The sequence below is a fragment of the Bombina bombina genome, chromosome 7 (assembly GCF_027579735.1).
Source record: "Bombina bombina isolate aBomBom1 chromosome 7, aBomBom1.pri, whole genome shotgun sequence".
NCBI classification, from domain to species: domain Eukaryota; kingdom Metazoa; phylum Chordata; class Amphibia; order Anura; family Bombinatoridae; genus Bombina; species Bombina bombina.
In genome coordinates this window covers 352,988,623-353,011,148 of record NC_069505.1, presented here as the reverse complement: position 1 = coordinate 353,011,148, position 22,526 = coordinate 352,988,623, and the positions used below count along the sequence as shown (strand labels likewise).

At 39.3% G+C, this 22,526-nt stretch overlaps 1 protein-coding gene across 2 annotated transcripts in view; it reads right to left on the bottom strand.

Annotated features, from left to right (window-relative positions):
* Positions 1 to 2,924: 2,924 nt before the first annotated feature.
* Positions 2,925 to 22,526, bottom strand: part of NEK4 (NIMA related kinase 4) — a 189,299-nt gene continuing 169,697 nt past the window's right edge. For both annotated transcript variants that reach the window (XM_053721029.1, XM_053721030.1), the window contains exons 13-16: positions 20,598 to 20,689; positions 17,386 to 17,588; positions 7,836 to 7,969; positions 2,925 to 3,471 (exon numbers count right to left, since the gene is read on the bottom strand). In XM_053721029.1, coding sequence (XP_053577004.1) covers positions 3,379 to 3,471; positions 7,836 to 7,969; positions 17,386 to 17,588; positions 20,598 to 20,689 — 522 coding nt within the window. In that variant the 3' untranslated portion in view covers positions 2,925 to 3,378. The remainder of the gene's footprint in view (positions 3,472 to 7,835; positions 7,970 to 17,385; positions 17,589 to 20,597; positions 20,690 to 22,526) is intronic.

The window sequence follows — 22,526 nt, the reverse complement described above, 5'->3', positions numbered from 1 at the left end:
GTTGTTTGTATGTGTGTCATTTTTTTGACGTTTTTTTGCACCAAAGATGTCGGCGTTACCGGATGTGGCGTCATTTTTGGCGCTAAAGCATTTAGGCGCCAAATAGTGTGGGCGTCTTTTTTGGCGCTAAAAAATATCTCCACATTATTTAAGTCTCATTGTTTATTGCTTCTGGTTGCTAGAAGCTTGTTCATTGGCATTTTTTTTCCCATTCCTGAAACTGTCATTTAAGGAATTTGATCAATTTTGCTTTATATGTTGTTTTTTCTATTACATATTGCAAGATGTCTCAGATTGACCCTGGATCAAAAGCTACTTCTGGAAAAACGCTTAACTGAGTTCAGTTCTACCAAAGCTAAGTTCATTTATTTTAAATGTTATAAATGTTTATCTTTAGCTATGGTTTGTAATAAGTTATTATGATATACTTTTACATGCAGAATCCATTAGTATTTATGCTTTATTGCCATTCTTACATCTTATGTACAAGAAATATTTAGAAGATTTATAAGAAATATTTTTCTGATTCTATTTTAAAGGCTTTGTCTGACTTCGTGCCTTCTAATAAAATTTTTAGGTCTTTTTCACTTCTTTTTTAATTATTGAAGTTTCAAATGACCAACAACATACTGTTTTATCCTTCTCTGATGATGTTTTTTCTCTTTCAGAATTTTCTTCATCAGATATTGACACTAACAAATCTACTTTTTTATTATTTTTTTTATTAAAGTACATTTGTTCTTTGTTGAAAAGGTGTTGATTATTTTGGATATTAAGGTAACTAGGTCTTTAAGACTAGCTGACACTATTTCTGCTTATTTATTCTTCTGTGTTTTCAGAAGTTTTCTTTCCAATTCCTCATACTAGGCAATGGAATAGGCTGAGAATTTTCTTTTATTCCTTCTTCAAAGGTTTTAAACTATATTCTTTGCCAGCAGTTAAATTCAATTTGGAGGGTTCTCCAATTTATTGGGGCTATCTCTACTCCTACTAATTATGCTATTGTTTCTATAGCAAAATAGTATTTATTTTCCTTTAGATGGTTGTATCTTATTTATGGAAAATTATTTAGTTTCAGGTACTTTTCTTGGTCCTGTGATTTTTTTGGATGTTGCAATTGCTTCATTTTTGTTCTGTTTACTTTAAGATGAAGTATCAGATTATGATTTATTTTAGCATTCTTAAGGGACAACATTTACTAGACTAGGTGCTGTTGCATTTGTCTTGTTGTTTTGCATTTATTGATTATGCAAGTCCACTGTATTGACTGTTCCTTTAACTGGACTATCGTGCTAATAATTTCATTTGTGTCTTCATTTTATTGAATATTTTCGCAAATGAGGGTTAATCTATGTCTTTAGCTATTTTAGCTAGAAGAATTTTGTGATTTTTTTTAAAAAAAAATCAATAATAAAAAAAAAAAATCCATATTTCTTTTGTTCTAAGATAATCAATTATTTGTTTTATAATTGGATTCAATTCTTAACTGTTACTCTGTTACATCATTTATGTAAGAACTTACCTGATAAATTCATTTCTTTCATATTAGCAAGAGTCCATGAGGCCCACCCTTTTTTGTGGTGGTTATGATTTTTTTGTATAAAGCACAATTATTCCAATTCCTTATTTTTTTGATGCTTTCGCTCTTTTCTTATCACCCCACTTCTTGGCTATTCGTTAAACTGAATTGTGGGTGTGGTGAGGAGTGTATTTATAGGCATTTTAAGGTTTGGGAAACTTTGCCCCTCCTGGTAGGAATGTATATCCCATACGTCACTAGCTCATGGACTCTTGCTAATATGAAAGAAATGAATTTATCAGGTAAGTTCTTACATAAATTATGTTTTTTTCTGGTTCTAGAAAAGGTCAGAAAGCCTCTGCCATTTCCTTGGCATCTTGGTTGAAGCTTTTGATTCACAAAGCTTATTTGGGGGTGGGGCAGTCTCCTCCTCAGCAAATTACAGCTCATTCTATTAGATCAGTCACCACATTTTGGGCTTTCAAGAATGAAGCTTCAGTTGATCAAATTTGCAAAGCAGCAACTTGGTCTTCTTTGCATACATTTACTCAATGTTACCATTTTGATGTTTTTGCGCCTTCGGAAGCAGCCTTTGGTAGAAAGGTTCTTCAGGAAGCTGTCTCAATTTGATTCTAGTGCCTATGATTTGAGTTTATTTGAATTTTTTTAAGAAAACAATACATTTTTTGGATTTAATTTCTCAGCAAAAATAGCTGTTTTTATTTCAACTCTCCCTCTCTGACTCGTGGACTTCCACATCTTGGGCATTATATCCCATACGTCACTAGCTCATGGACTCTTGCCACTTACATGAAAGAAAACATAATTTATGTAAGAACTTACCTGATAAATTGATTTCTTTCAAAAGTGGCAAGAGTCCATAAGACCCACCCAATTTTTTGGGGGTTATGATTTTGTATGTATACATATATATATATATATATATATATATATATATATATAAACACTTTATTTATCCTGTTCCTCTTTTTTATGCTTTTTACTCCTTTTACACCTCACTAACTTGGCTATATGTTAAACTGATTTATAAGTGAGGTGTTATAGGCATTTGAGGTTTGGGAAACTTTGCCCCCTCCTGGTAGGAATGTATATCCCATACGTCACTAGCTCATGGACTCTTGCCACTATGAAATCAATTAATTTATTAGGTAAGTTCTTACATAAATTATGTTTTTTTTTCATGATTTAGATAGAACATACATTTTTAAACAACTTTCTAATCTACTTCTATTATCATATTTTCTTGTTAGCTATTTTAAAGAACTGTGCAGAACAATTCACTTTGGCTTTTATCTATGAAAGTTTACTCTGCAGTATAGAAGGGGGTTATAATCTAAATTGTGGACATTTTACAGCAATCAATTTATGATATTTTAAAATAAAATTTTGTAGAAAAAAAGGGTTTTATTTAAAGGGCTGCATTCATCTAAGTATTAGAAAAGACACATTTTATATGTTGGCAGTTAGCATTGTTTTTAAGAAGTTAAATACACTGATTGCAATAGAAAATGTAAATACAAATTTAAAATGTAATTGTTTGTCTTTGTCCTGCAAATTACATATTAAATGGAATTAATTAAATCACCAACCAACATTGTTGTGAGCAAAAAGACAAATACAAATAGTATGGAAATATCTCTTAAAAAATAATAATAAAATCAAATTCAAACATGAACACACAGCATTAAATATGCTACTTACACTGAATAGATGAAAATGCATTTTTAGATAAATTGCTACAGATATTGAAGGAACAGTATAAAAAATATACTCAATATTATTGACTTGTACTCTACAAAATTACAACAGTTGTTTAACTGACAAAATTAACAACCCATTTAGAACTTTGAATTTTCTTCAATTAACTTGAGATATCGAACTTTCGGACTATAATTTGCATATTTCTCTCCAAGGTGCTTTCTCAACTGCAGCTGATAAAAAAAAGATGAAAAAAAGGCAATTTTAGACAATTATAGTGAACAAAAACATAAACATTGGTTTGGGTCTGATCTCCCTTGAAGGTTTAGCAGATTAGCAGATAATATATAGCTTAGAGGAGAGAAGGGAAAGAGGTGATATGATAGCAACTTTCAAGTACGTTAAAGGGCTTAGTAAAACTGAGGTTGTGGGTATTTTACATATAAACAGAATTTATGCTTACCTGATAAATTACTTTCTCCAACGGTGTGTCCGGTCCACGGCGTCATCCTTACTTGTGGGAATATCTCTTCCCCAACAGGAAATGGCAAAGAGTCCCAGCAAAGCTGGCCATATAGTCCCTCCTAGGCTCCGCCCACCCCAGTCATTCGACCGACGGACAGGAGGAAATATATAGGAGAAACCAAATGGTACCGTGGTGACTGTAGTTAGAGAAAATAATTCATCAGACCTGATTAAAAAACCAGGGCGGGCCGTGGACCGGACACACCGTTGGAGAAAGTAATTTATCAGGTAAGCATAAATTCTGTTTTCTCCAACATTGGTGTGTCCGGTCCACGGCGTCATCCTTACTTGTGGGAACCAATACCAAAGCTTTAGGACACGGATGAAGGGAGGGAGCAAATCAGGTTACCTAAACGGAAGGCACCACGGCTTGCAAAACCTTTCTCCCAAAAATAGCCTCCGAAGAAGCAAAAGTATCAAATTTGTAAAATTTGGCAAAAGTGTGCAGTGAAGACCAAGTCGCTGCCTTACATATCTGGTCAACAGAAGTCTCGTTCTTGAAGGCCCATGTGGAAGCCACAGCCCTAGTGGAGTGAGCTGTGATTCTTTCAGGAGGCTGCCGTCCGGCAGTCTCATAAGCCAATCGGATGATGCTTTTAAGCCAAAAGGAGAGAGAGGTAGAAGTCGCTTTTTGACCTCTCCTTTTACCAAAATAGACAACAAACAAAGAAGATGTTTGTCTGAAATCTTTTGTAGCCTCTAAATAGAATTTTAGAGCACGGACTACGTCCAAATTGTGTAACAAACGTTCCTTCTTTGAAACTGGATTCGGACATAAAGAAGGTACAACTATCTCCTGGTTAATATTCTTGTTAGAAACAACCTTTGGAAGAAAACCAGGCTTAGTACGCAAAACCACCTTATCTGCATGGAACACCAGATAGGGTGGAGAACACTGCAGAGCAGATAACTCTGAAACTCTTCTAGCAGAAGAAATAGCAACCAAAAACAAAACTTTCCAAGATAGTAACTTAATATCTATGGAATGTAAAGGTTCAAACGGAACCCCTTGAAGAACTGAAAGAACTAGATTTAGACTCCAGGGAGGAGTCAAAGGTCTGTAAACAGGCTTGATCCTAACCAGAGCCTGAACAAATGCTTGAACATCTGGCACAGCTGCCAGTCTTTTGTGTAGTAAGACAGATAAATTGAGATCTGTCCCTTTAGAGAACTTGCAGATAATCCTTTCTTCAAACCTTCCTGTAGAAAGGAGAGAATCTTAGGAATTTTTATCTTATGCCATGGGAATCCTTTGGATTCACACCAACAGATATATCTTTTCCATATTTTATGGTAAATCTTTCTAGTTACCGGTTTTCTGGCCTGAACCAGAGTATCTATCACAGAATCTGAAAACCCACGCTTTGATAGAATCAAGCGTTCAATCTCCAAGCCGTCAGCTGGAGGGAGACCAGATTTGGATGTTCGAATGGACCCTGAACAAGAAGGTCCTGTCTCAAAGGTAGCTTCCATGGTGGAACCGATGACATATTCACCAGGTCTGCATACCAAGTCCTGCGTGGCCACGCAGGAGCTATCAAGATCACGAGGCCCTCTCCTGTTTGATCCTGGCTACCAGCCTGGGAATGAGAGGAAACAGTGGAAATACATAAGCTAGGTTGAAGGTCCAAGGTGCTACTAGTGCATCTACTAGAGTCGCCTTGGGATCCCTGGATCTGGACCCGTAGCAAGGAACCTTGAAGTTCTGACGAGACGCCATCAGATCCATGTCTGGAATGCCCCATAATTGAGTTAGTTGGGCAAAGATCTCCGGGTGGAGTTCCCACTCCCCCGGATGGAATGTCTGACGACTCAGATAATCCGCTTCCCAGTTTTCCACACCTGGGATGTGGATCGCAGATAGGTGGCAGGAGTGATCCTCCGACCATTGAATTATTTTGGTCACTTCTTTCATCACCAGGGAACTCCTAGTTCCCCCCTGATGATTGATATACGCAACAGTCGTCATGTTGTCTGATTGGAATCTTATGAATCTGGCCTTTGCTAGCTGAGGCCAAGCCCTGAGAGCATTTAAGATCGCTCTTAGTTCCAGAATGTTTATCGGGAGAAGAGACTCTTCCCGAGACCATAGTCCCTGAGCTTTCAGGGATTCCCAGACCGCACCCCAGCCCACTAGACTGGCGTCGGTCGTGACAATGACCCATTCTGGTCTGCGGAAGCTCATTCCCTGGGATAGATGGTCCAGGGTCAGCCACCAACGGAGTGAATCTCTGGTCTTCTGATCTACTTGAATCATTGGAGACAAGTCTGTATAGTCCCCATTCCACTGTTTGAGCATGCACAGTTGTAATGGTCTTAGATGAATTTGTGCAAAAGGAACTATGTCCATTGCTGCAACCATCAACCCTACTACTTCCATGCACTGCGCTATGGAAGGATGTGGAACAGAATGAAGAACTTGACAAGCGCTTAGAAGTTTTGACTTTCTGACCTCTGTCAGAAAAATCCTCTTAACCATCTCCGTGGAGATGTTGCCTGTGCAACGGCAAAGAGAATGACTGGGGTGGGCGGAGCCTAGGAGGGACTATATGGCCAGCTTTGCTGGGACTCTTTGCCATTTCCTGTTGGGGAAGAGATATTCCCACAAGTAAGGATGACGCCGTGGACCGGACACACCAATGTTGGAGAAATGGAAAATTCAAGAACAAGGGTCATGATCTCAAGCTGAAGAGTAGTAGATTCAGGAGTAATTTGAGGAAGCACTTTTTTACAGAAAGAGTGATTGATTTATGGAATAAACTTCCTCAAGAGGTAGTAGCGACAAACACTGTGGGGGACTTTAAAAAATGCATGGGACAAGCATAAGGCTATCCTACAAACTAGATAAGTTTATACTGTTAGGCAATATCGGGCAGACTTGCTGGGCCTATGGCTCTTATCTGCCATCAATATCTACAGTATGTTTCTATGTTTAATATGGTGACCAAAAGTACTTTAAAGGTTGAATGGGTTGTTGGTGAAAATATGTTAGAAAGAATATAATATGTGTTCTTTTTTTCCCTTAATTGGTGAGATAAACTTTGTATTTTCATCATGGGCCCTATTTTCTAAAGCTCATTGGTCTGGCAAGATTATCTACAAAGTCTTGTCAGTCTGCAAGAGGTCCCTCAAAGAATTTTAGAAACACAAATTTTAGCTTGAGACCCGTTTCTCATTCATGTGCAGAACCCTACATAGTAAGATAAATGCATAAATTATACAATAATATTTAATATAAATAAAACCCCAAAAATCTCTCTCAATGCCACCGGGTTTATGATAATTAGGCCCCATAACATGGCATTTGCAATATTGTTCAAATTATTAAATTTATTTTTATTATTTAAGAGTTTCTAAAATATGTTAAACAGCTTTGTAAGGGGGAAAAAAAATATCACATTATATAAGGATAATTGGAGCTTTAAAATGATTATAGGTGTTTATTTTAATATATAGTATATGACCATTTTCTAAGGCGGTCCTTGGACAGGTCAGGACAGAATATAGACTGTGTGGAAAGGGTTTTCATAATAAACCTGGGACCATTCAAAAGATTAAAGATAGATAATCTAGGAGATAAATATGGGGAACAGTGGGACACAGCTCAGAATTCAGAATTATTTTGTAAATTAAAAGGGATATAAAACCTTTTAAGCAACTTTCTAATTTACTCCTATTATCAATTTTCTCTTGGTGTCTTTATTTGAAAAGTAGGAATGTAAGCTTAGGAGCCGGCCTATTTTTGGGTCTGCGCCGTGGTAACGCTTGCTAATTGGTAGCTAAATGTAGCCACCAATCAGCAAGTGCTACCCAGGTACAGAACAAAAAATGGGCCGGCTGCCTTTTCAAATAAAGATACCAAGAGAATGACGAAAATTTGATAATAGGAGTAAATTAGAAAGTTGTTTAAAATTGCATGCTTTATCTGACTCATGAAAGAAAAAAAATGGGTTTCATATCCCTTTAAGGGGCTATTGGGATGTATGTACTACAGTATCATGCTCTCATTTCCTGATTGCATTAGATCATTTCTTGTGATTACATTTTTTTTAGTATCAGTTACTGTATTCACCTCTCTTTCTGTCTCATTGTCCTCTTCCATGAGATCATACACTTTCTCAAGAAGTTTAACTCCAAGTCCTTGCACGACATCAGCCCTCAAGGCTTCGATCATACGTTTGAAATTTTCAGGGGCTGTCGCATTAGCTTAAAAAAACAAACAAACAAATACAAAATTATTTAGTTGTCAAATATGATTCTGAAACCGTTTCTATGCTACAGCATTAGGGCATTGTTTAAGAATGATTTAGCATGGCACAATACAGAGCATTATAACAGAATGATTTGGTCCTATATTTATAACTGAAGAAAACATACTTTGCTCTAAAATACCCTTTGTTGGACAAAAGAGACATTTTAACAGTAAAGATTAGTTAAACAATAGTGTAAAAAATTAAATGTATAAATTGGTGAAAAAACATTTTTCTTAATATTTCTTAGTGTTTTCTTCCTTATTCAAAGCCTTTTACTAATGTAATCATTTAAAACTAACTATTAAATGGATATTAAAATGGACAATAAATATCATGATATTTTAATATAAAAAGTTTAGTTATGCAAAGTAAAACAACTTTGCAATATACTTTTATTATTTATCGGAAGAGTCAGAGTCACAAACTGCAGCCTGGAGATGGAATCCAAGTAATATGCGTAAACTCTCCAGACCCAGAATAAAATCTAAATCTCAAGGCACCGCTATTGCAGCTCTCTGCCAGGATCTTCTTCAGAAGGGCATTTCAGCCAAAATAATACCCTGACTGTATTCTTCTGATGGGACTCTGGTCAGGAAAGAAGACCTTCAATTGTATAAAGAAACTAAGGCCCAGAGGGCGTCCTTGGGGAGGGGGTACAGACAGAGTCGTGCCAAGATTTGAACCTGGGTCTCCTGGTTCCCAGCCTGTTTCTCTATTCCTGCGGCACCAGAGGGCTTTGTATTTGTCTGAAGTTTTTGATGACCTGTTACCTGCAGAGGATTGCTCTCTGGCTCCACCTGCTTGTCAGCTGCAGGTAGTTTTGCAATCAGCTCCCCTATAAAAGGCTGCTTTAGAATCCACATCCTGCTCTGACATAAGGATGCGTCCTGTCCCAGAGCTAGTGCCTCTGACCTTGCCTGTGTTGCATGTATTTCCCGTTTGGTTCCTGAACCTGGCTTGTTCTCTGACTACCCTTTTGGATCTCCCTTGGTTTTGATGAACGATTGGACTGCTTTTCGGTTTACTGAACCTGGCCTTATACCCTGTCTATTCTAATGGATTCTCCCTGGATTTGGTGACTGTTCTGACTGCTCTCAGGTATCTGACCCTTGGCTTGTCTCTTGACTGTCCTCTCTGTACCAGCCTGTCTCTGCTTGCTGTGGCATCATCCTGTTTCCCTAGGATCCTGTTTCAGTGCCTAGCCCTACAGAGGACACTTACCGAGTTCCTTTATCCAGCGCATGTACCCAAGCGCTACTAAGCAAATTTGCTAAATATTCAAGTATCCGCAGTGGGCCCTGCCAAACATCTGTGTATCTTGTGTCTCCACCCTGTCACAGCAGTACCTTTGTCTCCAGCCTGTCACAGCAGTATTTGTGTCTCCTGCCTGTCACAGAATAACCTGTGTATCCTGTGTCTCCAGCCTGTCACAGAGGTACATGTTTATCTAGTCTCGGCCTCCATTAGGCACCTCCAGTCTCAGCCTCCATTGGGCACCTCCTGTGTTAAGCCTAAGTTTGCATTCCTGTTCCTGGCCCTATCGTGGGCATTACCTCAGACTTCTGTTCTGGTGTGGGCACGCCTGCTCACTTACCCTGCTTCCAGTCTCCAAGTCTCCGTTTCCTGTGCAATAAACTTACTTGCTTGTCTGTTTCTTAAACATGCCTAATAGGGTGTAACATTATACCCCTTTAAGGGGCGGTTTCCTCAGGTGCATATAAATCACACTGGATACATCACACCAATGCTTGGTATTGATGTATCCAGCCTGGATTAACTTCCTGTGAGCTAATCCCTTTTGCACCTGTGAAGCTAGTTTCTCTCCTGTGGATTCTGGGGAAATTTGCCTGCTTCTCTCTCTCTTCCTGGATCCGGAGCCTGCTACTCTCTCCTGCTCTGTAGTGGACTTTCAGTTCCAGCTGACTACCGGGTGACGTCACTCCCACGAGCCACATCCACTGTGTCTCTCACACGCTGCTCTCAACCTCTGCTGCAGCGTCTCTGCCTTGTGCTCTCTCTCCCACAAGCCTCATCAGCTGTGTCTCACACACCCTGCTTCCAGCAGCTGCTGCAGCGTCTCTGCTTAGTGCTCTCTCTCCCAAGCAAAGGATTGTGCCTCTCTGACTGTGAGCTTTTTCTTCAATATTCCTCTGCTTGTTACTTAAATCTCGGTAAGCTGAGTATTTATTTTTTCCAGTTCATATTTTCTAAGCTTTAGCTGCTTATTTTGTTTATTCATTGCAATGAAGGTATTTGTTATTTTTAAAGTCATGTCTGACTAAATTTGAACTACCATATTTTGCCAGGGGTAAATAGTTCTACATATTTTCATGACAACTGACTAGTATATTAAAATCATAATAAAATATATGTAAAACCCTAAGCCATGAGTTATTACATATATTTAAAAATGAAACACTCACTCAAGTTTTTATTTGGTAACCATACTTTTAATATATTGGAAAATCTATTCATGACTTATGCTCACAATAGACTTGTTGAAAGCAGTGTTACTAATGAACTTTCACACACCTGTTACATAGGGGTAATTCCAGAAAGAAGCACATACCGCTGGTTGTTTTTCAGTATTCAAGACAGTCCTAAGCCTGCCACCACCTTGCATAAGCTCCATACCTCAGAACGTGCTCATCCGAGCGTGACACTTGATTCACAAAGCATACTGAGTAGCTCCCCCAGAGCGAACTACTCCTCTATCTACTAGAGCAGTTGCTACATCATGCTTTCAGGAATGAAGCTTCCATTAAACAAATTAGTAAGGCAGCTACCTGTTCTTCTTTGCATACATTTACCAAATTTTACCATTTTAACACTTTTGCCTCTTCTGAGGCTGCTTTTGACAGGAAAGTTCTGCAGTCTACCGTGCCTGTTTAGTGTCTCTTCATGCGTAAACGTTTATTCTGCCCTATTTCAAAGTGGTCTTGTGGACTTCACAGCTTGGATATAGGATCCCACATATTATGGCTCGTGGACTCTCACCATCTTATGAAAAAAAAAACAGAATTTATGCTTACCTGATAAATTACTTTCTCCAACGGTGTGTCCGGTCCACGGCGTCATCCTTACTTGTGGGAAATATCTCTTCCCCAACAGGAAATGGCAAAGAGTCCCAGCAAAAGCTGGCCATATAGTCCCTCCTAGGCTCCGCCCACCCCAGTCATTCGACCGACGGACAGGAGGAAAAAACAGGAGAAACTATAGGGTGTAGTTAGAGAAAATAATTCATCAAACCTGATTAAAAAACCAGGGCGGGCCGTGGACCGGACACACCGTTGGAGAAAGTAATTTATCAGGTAAGCATAAATTCTGTTTTCTCCAACATTGGTGTGTTACGGTCCACGGCGTCATCCTTACTTGTGGGAACCAATACCAAAGCTTTAGGACACGGATGAAGGGAGGGAGCAAATCAGGTTACCTAAACGGAAGGCACCACGGCTTGCAAAACCTTTCTCCCAAAAATAGCCTTCGAAGAAGCAAAAGTATCAAATTTGTAAAATTTGGCAAAAGTGTGCAGTGAAGACCAAGTCGCTGCCTTACATATCTGATCAACAGAAGCCTCGTTCTTGAAGGCCCATGTGGAAGCCACAGCCCTAGTAGAGTGAGCTGTGATTCTTTCAGGGGGCTGCCGTCCGGCAGTCTCGTAAGCCAATCGTATGATGCTTTTAAGCCAAAAGGAAAGAGAGGTAGAAGTCGCTTTTTGACCTCTCCTCTTACCAGAATAGACGACAAACAGAGAAGATGTTTGTCTGAAATCCTTTGTAGCTTCTAAATAGAATTTTAGAGCACGGACTACGTCCAAATTGTGCAACAAACGTTCCTTCTTTGAAACTGGATTCGGACACAAAGAAGGTACAACTATCTCCTGGTTAATATTTTTGTTAGAAACAACCTTTGGAAGAAAACCAGGCTTAGTACGCAAAACCACCTTATCTGCATGGAACACCAGATAAGGAGGAGAACACTGCAGAGCAGATAACTCAGAAACTCTTCTAGCAGAAGAAATAGCAACCAAAAACAAAACTTTCCAAGATAACAACTTAATATCTATGGAATGTAGAGGTTTAAACGGAACCCCTTGAAGAACTGAAAGAACTAGATTTAAACTCCAGGGAGGAGTCAAAGGTCTGTAAACAGGCTTGATCCTAACCAGAGCCTGAACAAATGCTTGAACATCTGGCACAGCTGCCAGTCGTTTGTGTAATAAGACAGATAAAGCAGAAATCTGTCCCTTTAGAGAACTCGCTGATAATCCTTTATCCAAACCTTCTTGTAGAAAGGAAAGGATCTTAGGAATTTTGACCTTATTCCATAAGAATCCCTTGGATTCACACCAGCAGATATATATTTTCCATATTTTATGGTACATTTTTCTAGTTACCGGTTTTCTGGCTTGAACTAGAGTATCTATCACAGAATCTGAAAACCCACGCTCTGATAGAATCAAGCGTTCAATTTCCAAGCCGTCAGCTGGAGGGAGACCAGATTTGGATGTTTGAATGGACCCTGTACAAGAAGATCCTGTCTCAGAGGTAGCTTCCATGGTGGAACCGATGACATATTCACCAGGTCTGCATACCAAGTCCTGCGTGGCCACGCAGGGGCTATCAAAATCACCGGAGCCCTCTCCTGCTTGATCCTGGCTACCAGCCTGGGAATGAGAGGAAACAGTGGAAACACATAGGCTAAGTTGAAGGTCCAAGGCGCTACTAATGCATCCACTAGAGTCGCCTTGGGATCCCTGGATCTGGACCCGTAGCAAGGAACCTTGAAGTTCTGACGAGACGCCATCAGATCCATGTCTGGAATGCCCCATAATTGAGTCAACTGGGCAAAGATCTCCGGGTGGAGTTCCCACTCCCCCGGATGGAAAGTCTGACGACTCAGGTAATCCGCTTCCCAGTTTTCCACACCTGGGATGTGGATCGCAGATAGGTGGCAGGAGTGATCCTCCGCCCATTGTATTATTTTGGTCACTTCTTTCATCGCCAGGGAACTCCTTGTTCCCCCCAGATGATTGATATAAGCAACAGTCGTCATGTTGTCTGATTGGAATCTTATGAATCTGGCCTTTGCTAGCTGAGGCCAAGCCCTGAGAGCATTGAATATCGCTCTCAGTTCCAGAATATTTATCGGGAGAAGAGACTCTTCCCGAGACCATAGTCCCTGAGCTTTCAGGGATTCCCAGACCGCGCCCCAGCCCACTAGACTGGCGTCGGTCGTGACGATGACCCACTCTGGTCTGCGGAAGCTCATTCCCTGGGATAGGTGGTCCAGGGTTAGCCACCAACGGAGTGAATCTCTGGTCTTCTGATCTACTTGAATCACTGGAGACAAGTCTGTATAGTCCCCATTCCACTGTTTCAGCATGCACAGTTGTAATGGTCTTAGATGAATTCGCGCAAAAGGAACTATGTCCATTGCCGCAACCATCAACCCTACTACTTCCATGCACTGAGCTACGGAAGGACGAGGAATAGAATGAAGAACTTGACAAGTGTTTAGAAGTTTTGACTTTCTGACTTCTGTCAGGAAAATCCTCATTTCTAAAGAATCTATTATTGTTCCCAAGAAAGGAACTCTTGTCGACGGAGACAGGGAACTTTTTTCTATGTTCACCTTCCATCCGTGAGATCTGAGAAAGGCCAGAACGATGTCTGTATGAGCCTTTGCCTTTGAAAGAGACGACGCTTGTATTAGAATGTCATCCAAGTATGGTACTACTGCAATGCCCCTCGGTCTTAGAACCGCTAGGAGGGACCCGAGTACCTTTGTGAAAATCCTTGGAGCAGTGGCTAACCCGAATGGGAGGGCCACAAACTGGTAATGTTTGTCCAGAAAGGCGAACCTTAGGAACTGATGATGTTCTTTGTGGATAGGGATATGTAGATACGCATCCTTTAGATCCACGGTAGTCATAAATTGACCTTCCTGGATTGTAGGTAGAATCGTTCGAATGGTTTCCATTTTGAACGATGGTACTCTGAGAAATTTGTTTAGGATTTTTAAATCCAGAATTGGTCTGAAGGTTCCCTCTTTTTTGGGAACTATGAACAGATTTGAGTAAAATCCCATTCCTTGTTCCGCCATTGGAACTGGGTGTATCACTCCCATTTTTAACAGGTCTTCTACACAATGTAAGAATGCCTGTCTCTTTATTTGGTTTGAGGATAAGTGAGATATGTGGAACCTTCCCCTTGGGGGTAGTTCCTTGAATTCCAGGAGATAACCCTGAGAAACTATTTCTAGCGTCCAGGGATCCTGAACATCTCTTGCCCAAGCCTGAGCAAAGAGAGAGAGTCTGCCCCCTACTAGATCCGGTCCCGGATCGGGGGCTACTCCTTCATGCTGTTTTGTTAGCAGCAGCAGGCTTCTTGGCCTGCTTACCCTTGTTCCAGCCTTGCATCGTTTCCAGGCTGGTTTGGTTTGTGAAGCGTTACTCTCTTGTTTAGAGGATGCAGAGTTAGAGGTCGGTCCGTTCCTGAAATTGCGAAAGGAACGAAAATTAGACTTATTCTTGGCTTTGAAAGGTCTATCTTGTGGAAGGGCGTGGCCCTTTCCCCCAGTGATGTCAGAAATAATTTCTTTCAATTCTGGCCCAAAGAGAGTTTTACCCTTGAAGGGGATAGTAAGTAATTTTGTCTTGGAAGATACATCCGCTGACCAAGACTTTAGCCAAAGCGCTCTGCGCGCCACAATTGCAAACCCTGAATTTTTCGCCGTTAATCTAGCTAATTGCAAAGCGGCATCTAAAATAAAAGAATTAGCCAACTTGAGTGCGTGAACTCTGTCCATAACCTCCTCATACGGAGTCTCTCTACTGAGCGACTTTTCCAGTTCCTCGAACCAGAACCACGCTGCTGTAGTGACAGGAACAATGCACGAAATGGGTTGCAGGAGGTAACCTTGCTGTACAAAAATCTTTTTAAGCAAACCCTCCAATTTTTTATCCATAGGATCTTTGAAAGCACAATTATCCTCGATAGGGATAGTAGTGCGTTTGTTTAGAGTAGAAACTGCCCCCTCGACCTTAGGGACCGTCTGCCATAAGTCCTTTCTGGGGTCGACCATAGGAAATAGTTTTTTAAATATAGGAGGGGGGACAAAAGGTATGCCGGGCCTCTCCCACTCCTTATTCACTATGTCCGCCACCCGCTTGGGTATAGGAAAAGCGTCGGGGTGCACCGGAACCTCTAGGAACTTGTCCATCTTGCATAATTTTTCTGGAATGACCAAGTTGTCACAATCATCCAGAGTAGATAACACCTCCTTAAGCAGTGCGCGGAGATGCTCTAATTTAAATTTAAATGTCACAACATCAGGTTCAGCCTGTTGAGAAATTCTACCTGAATCTGAAATTTCCCCATCTGACAAAACCTCCCTCATGGCCCCTTCAGATTGGTGTGAGGGTATGACAGAGCAATTATCAGCGCCCTCCTGCTCTTCCGTGTTTAAAACAGAGCAATCGCGCTTTCTCTGATATGCAGGCATTTTGGATAAAATATTTGCTATGGAGTTATCCATTACAGCCGTCAATTGTTGCATGGTAATAAGCATTGGCGAGCTAGAAGTACTAGGGGCCTCCTGCGTGGGCAAAACTGGTGTAGACACAGAAGGAGATGATGTAGAACCATGTCTACTCCCTTCATCTGAGGAATCATCTTGGGCAATTTCATTATCTGTGGCAGTACTGTCCTTACTTTGTTTGGACGCTATGGCACAATTATCACACAATTTTGAAGGGGGAGACACATTGGCTTTCATACATATAGAACATAGCTTATCTGAAGGTGCAGACATGTTAAACAGGCTTAAACTTGTCAATAAAGTACAAAAAAAACGTTTTAAACAAAACGTTACTGTCACTTTAAATTTTAAACAGTGCACACTTTATTACTGAATATGTGAAAAAGTATGAAGGAATTGTTAAAAAATTACCAAATTTTCACCACAGTGTCTTAAAGCATTCAAGGTATTGCACGTCAATTTTCAAAGCTTTAACCCTTAAATTAAAGAAACCGGAGTCGGTTACAGTTTTAACCCCTCTACAGTCCCAGCTACAGCCTTTGCTGCGACTTTACCAAACCCAGAGGGGAATACGATACCAAATGAAGCCTTTTAGGAAGTTTTCCAACTACTTTGGGATCCTCACACATGCATCTGCATGTCTGCTCTCAAAAAGTAACTGCGCAGTAATGGCGCGAAAATGAGGCTCAGCCTACAACTGGGAAGGCCCTTCCTGACTGGAAAGGTGTCTAACACAGTGCCTGACGTTAAAAAACGTTCCCCAAGCTTATAAGTGTGAATTACAAGCATAAACATGTATAAAATGCCCAAATAAAGCAATCGATTTTGCCCATAAAAGTGTCTACCAGTTTTATTGCCCATATTAAGCCCTTTATTCTGTTTGAGACTAAGAAAATGGCTTACCGGTCCCCATGAGGGGAAATGACAGCCTTCCAGCATTACACAGTCTTGTTAGAAATATGGCTAGTCATACCTTAAGCAGAAAAAGTCTGCTAACTGTTTCCCCCAACTGAAGTTACTTCATCTCAACAGTCCTATGTGGAAACAGCACCCGATTTTAGTTACTATCTGCTAAAATCATCTTCCTCTCACAAACAGATTCTTCATCTTTTTCTGTTTCAGAGTAAATAGTACATACCAGCACTATTTTAAAATAACAAACTCTTGATAGTAGAATAAAAAACTACAACTAAAACACCACATACTCTTAACCATCTCCGTGGAGATGTTGCCTGTGCAACGGCAAAGAGAATGACTGGGGTGGGCGGAGCCTAGGAGGGACTATATGGCCAGCTTTTGCTGGGACTCTTTGCCATTTCCTGTTGGGGAAGAGATATTTCCCACAAGTAAGGATGACGCCGTGGACCGGACACACCAATGTTGGAGAAACAGAAAATAATTTATCAGGTAATCACAAATTTTGTCATGATGGTGAGAGTCCATGAGACTGGACCTTGATAAAAAAAATTTCAGGCAGCAGTACCAGTGGCCATGTTAATGACTGACGAATTATGGGACAGAGAAAGGGATTAAAAGCTCTGTTATGTTGGGTGTTTTTCCTCCTCCTAGTGGACTCTCATCATGACAGAAATTAATTTATCAGGTAAGCATAAATGTCAAGCCAATGCAGTGCTACACTAGCTTTACTGCATAGTAGATATATGAGAAGGAAAAATAAACAAATACATGTGGCATTGTGAAGCTAATTTGCATATTACTGAGAATTCCCTTTTCTAGTGGAAACACTGATGAGGTTTTCTGTAGAGCGATGTGAAAGTGTGCTGTAAAATGAGCTGCTGTGTGAACCAAGCAAATAAATATTCAGACCTGAAGGTAAATCGCCAAAGCAAAACTCTTGTGGTTCCTCTTCTGCTTTTCCATGTAAGATTAATGTATCTCTATATTTTCGATGAAGCTTGAATTCTGAACCACAACTAGGTGCTAATGGCATTTCACTCCTGTCCTTTTCCATGTGTAACGTTTGTGTCATCAGTTGAACCAAATCATGCATATCAGCTGTGTCACATTTGCTAAAAGATACAATTACATAGTACAAAAAATAAATAAATGACAAACTTCAAATAATGTGGAAAAAAATGAATGAATAGTACAAAAAAATTAAAACTTCAAATAGTGTGGAAGAAAGAAATGAATAATGCAAACAAAATTACCTATGATGTAACAATTTGATGCAAGTGGCCATGCTGCAAATATAAGCATCCTTACAGTTGGTGTACAAGTGGTTTAAAGAGGTTGGGTTTATTTAAGAAAACAAGGAACAGTTAAGGGAATGGGTGTTTACTCCAAACATATACTGTTACTCAAAATCAAAAAAATTTCATCCTTGATAAAAAAAAAGGCTACAGTTGCAAAGATAGGAGCTTCAGAAAATGGGACCCATTTAACATAAGATAGGACTATACGGTTTCTGGTACGTTATTATATAGGATTTGAGTGAAGATATTTCAAAATTATATCAGTCAATGCAGCTGGATGCCCAGAAACTAATACTGTAGGATGACCAAGTATATAACCGATATTCAGTGGTTATCAGCATTCAACTTTTCTGCTGTTAAAGGGACAATGAACCCAAATTTTTTCTTTCATAATTCAGATAGAGCATGACATTTTAAGCAACTTTCTAATTTACTCCTATTATCAAATTTTCTTAATTCTCTTGGTATCTTTATTTGAAATGCAAGAATGTAAGTTTAGATGCCGGCTCATTTTTGGTGAACAACCTGAGTTGTCCTTGCTGATTGGTGGATACATTTATCCACCAATAAAAAAGTGCTGTCCAGAGTGCTGAATCAAAAAAAGCTTAGATGTCTTCTTTTTCAAATAAAGAAAGCAAGAGAATGAATAAAAATTGATAATAGGAGTAAATTAGAAAGTTGCTTAAAATTTCATCTGAATCACAAAAGAAAAAAATTGGGTCCCTTTAATATTGTTGCCGGCCAACACAGCTGCCCGGGCTTGTCCCCTAATCTGAATATTTTTATTTTGTTATGGAGATTATTTTAGTTATTTTTATATGGTTTAACATATGGTTAATATATTTTTTTTATGTACCATATAGGAGTTTATGGAATGCATCTTTCATTTTATATAGTTATGTCTTTGTGTCCAAATCCTAGGAATTCTAAAGAAAGCCTGTTCCATAATTTAGATGTGGTCAGAGCTTTAAAGATGTATTTACAAGCTACTAAACAGTTGTGCATTTCTTTGGGTTAAGTAAAAGTTAAAAGTCAACAGCGTTTACTTTGGCTTTTTTGTTAAAGAAGTTTCATAAAACTTACTTAGAGGCGGGTAAGCCTTGCTTTAAAGTATTTTAGCTCATTCCACTAAATTAGTTTCCACTTCTTGGGCATTAAGAAATTAGGCTTCTGTGGAGCAGATTTGTAATCTGGCCCGATGGGCCTGAACAGAAAAAGCTGAAGCCGTAGCATTCAGGCGAATAATCTGCTTATTAGCATCACAGATAAAAGAATTAGCAACCCTCAAGGCCTTAATTCTTTCCTGAATGACGTTGAGGGGACCTCCCCCTTGATCAAATCCCATAAGGAGCTGCACCAGTAGGTAGCTGCTCCAGCAACCGCGGACACAGCCACCGCCTGAAACAAATATCCCGTATGCTGAAACATCTTTCTTAACAGTTTCTATCTTTTATCCATGGGCTCTTTAAACGCAGAGCTATCCTCAAGCGGGATAGTAGTATGTTTAGTAAGGGTGAAGATAGCGCCATCCCTTTTAGGGACGGAACCTCACAATTCCATTGAGAGTCCAGGATCGGGAACTATTTGTTAAAGGTAGAAGAGGGGGAAAAAAGAATCCAATCCTGTCCCATTCATTCTTAATAATGTTCGCCATCTAACAGGAGCAGGGAAGGATAAGGTACCACCCACAAGTAAGGAATGCAGCTGTGGACTCTTCCCATATTAAGAAGGAAACATAAATTACGCTTACCAGACAATTTAATTTCCTTCTGTATAATATAAGCAGAGTCCACGGCCCCCACCCGTGTTTCTCCGATGGGCGGCCCCGTACATTTATATTTCTCTTCTGGCACCTTTTATACCCTGATATTTCTCCTACTGTTCCTTGTTCTCTTGGCAAATTGACTGGGGGATGGGGGAAGTGGGAGAGGTATTTAAGCCTTTGAGGCCGAATTATCATATGTCTGTCGGACCTGATCCGGCAGTGCGGATCAGGTCCGACAGACATAGCTAAATACGGAGAGCAATACGCTCTCCGCATTCAGCGATGTCTGTTGGACGCCGCCCCCTGCAGACTCGCAGCGAATGGGCCGCCAGCAGGGAGGTCTCAATCAACTCGATCGTACTCGATCGGGTTGTATTGTGGCGATTTCTGTTCGCCTCATCAGAGACTCGCCAGAAACACGGACCCACAAGCTCCATACGGAGCTTGATAAATGGGCGTCTATGGCTAGGGTGTCTTTGCCTCCTCCTGGTGGCCAGGTTAAGTATTTTCCAACAGTAAGGAATTAAGCTGTGGAGTTACAGAAGGAAATGAAATTATTTGGTAAGCATAATTTATGTTTTTGCTTATTTTTAAATAACATTGTTCTGATTTTCAGTCTCCTAACCAAGCCCCAAAGTTTTAGGAGTATACCGATGTATACCTACTCCAGCTTGCTCCTGTTTGTGTAAAGAGTCTTTTCATATGCAGAGGAAGGGGGGAGGGGGGAGTGTCTGCTTTCACTGGGACATCCAGTAAACCTAATCAAAAGGGCTAAACTGGGAGCTTCTAAGTAAGTTTTTAAAAGGTTTTATACTGGATTTTTAGATCAGCATCTGTGCATATAATTCTTTATAGTAGTGTCTATTACATGCAGTTATATGAAAATTGGTGTATACTGTCCCTTTAAAGAAAGGAATTTTATATTTGACATTCATTTATATAGGATATCTCACATTATATATCGGCCTAGATTATGAATTGCTGTTATTTGGGTTTAGCAATATTCGTGTTTTGACCATATAGGGTAACAATTCTTTGTTGGTTTGTTAATAACTCACCCTTCTTTGACATCTCCTTCTGACTTGTCTGTAGAGCTGTTTGAAGAGTTTAGTTCATTCTCTGACAGATGACGAGCTTTGGAATCCTTTTTCTTCAGTTAAAAAAAGAGATAAATAATTAGTTTGGTATTTCACTGTACCCACCTATACACAGAATGCTATCATAGCATCCTGATTTATAGGATACATTTAAAATTGTCATAATTTTTATTTTATACCAGGTCTGAAAAAAATTGTGTCAAAAAATGTATACATTTATTTTGCACTATTCATGGATCAATGGTTTCTGAATTATTCTACCATTGGGATACCCTACTGGTTATCAGATGTTGCAGGGTACCGTTCATCATAGTCAAAAGAATCATTAATGTTGACACAGTACAATTTCAAGGGAGAAAGAAAAACAGAAGGGTTGTAAATAAGATATAGGAAATAACATAATTTATGCAAGACCTTACCCGATAAATTCATTTCTTTCATAGTGGCAAGAGTCCATGAGCTAGTGATGTATGGGATATACATTCCTACCAGAAGGGGGCAAAGTTTCCCAAACCTCAAAATGCCTATAAATACAACTCCCACCTCACTCATACCTTAGTTTAACAAATAGCCTAGAAGTGAGGTGTATAAAAAGGAGTAAAAACGCATACAAAAAGAGGAACTGGAAAAAATAATGTGCTTTATACAACAAAATCATAACCACAAAAAATAGGGTGGGTCTCAAGGACTCTTGCCACTTTGAAAGAAATTAATTTATCAGGAAAGTTCTTACATAAATTATGTTTTTTTTCATGTAAGTGGCAATAGTCCATGAGCTAGTGACATATGGGATAAAATACCCAAGATGTGGAAGTCCACGAGTCACTAGAGAGGGAGGGATAAAATAAAAACAGCTATTTCTGCTGAGAAATGAAATCCCAAACAATAATTAAGTTTTCTTAAATATTTTTTAAAAAAACCTCAAAACAAAGGCATTAGAATCAAGCTGAGACAACTGCCTAAAAAACCTTTCTACCAAAAGCTGCTTCCGAAGAAGCAAACACATAAAAAAGATAAAATTAGAAAAAGTATGCAAAGTAGACCAAGTTGCTTCTTTGCAAATTTGATCAACTGAAGCTTCATTCTTGAGAGCCCAAGAAGTGGCAACTGATCTAGTAGAATGAGCTGCAATTATCTAAGCATTTTGCGAATCAAAAGTCTGAACCAAAAAAACAGAGAAATAACAGAGGCTTTCTGACCTTTTCTGGAGACAGAAAAAATAACAAAAAAAAAGACTAGAAGTCTTTCTGAAATCTTAAGTAGCCTCAACATAATATTTCAAAGCTCTTACCACATCCAAAGAATGAAAAGATCCTTCAAAAGTATTCTTAAAATTAGGATACAAACAAGAAACAACAATTTCCTTATTGATGTTGTTAGAATTCACAAATATTTCAATTTTTTTTTTAAATGAAGTCCGCAAAACAGCTTTATCTTGATGGAAAATCAGATAAAGAGACTCACAAAAGAGAGCAGACAATACAGAAATTCGTCAAGCAGAAGAGACAGCCACAAGAAATAACACTTTCCAAGAAAGTAATTTAATGTCCAGAGAATACATAGACTCAAAAGGAGAAGACTGAAAAAATCTTAATTGAGACTCCAAGGAGGAGAAATTTAAAAACAAATTAAAAACAGGTTTAATATGAATCAAAGCCTGAACAAAACAGTGAATATCAGGTAATTAAGCAATCTTTCTATGAAATAAGACAGCAAGAGCAGAAATTTTTCCTTTAAAAGTATTTGCAGACAAAATGTTACTCCAACATCAGTCCATGAGATAGTGAAATATGGGATATCAATACCCAAGATGTGGATCTCCACTCAAGAGTCACTAGAAAGGGAGGGAATAAAATAAAAACAGCCATAATCTGCTGAAAAAAATTAATC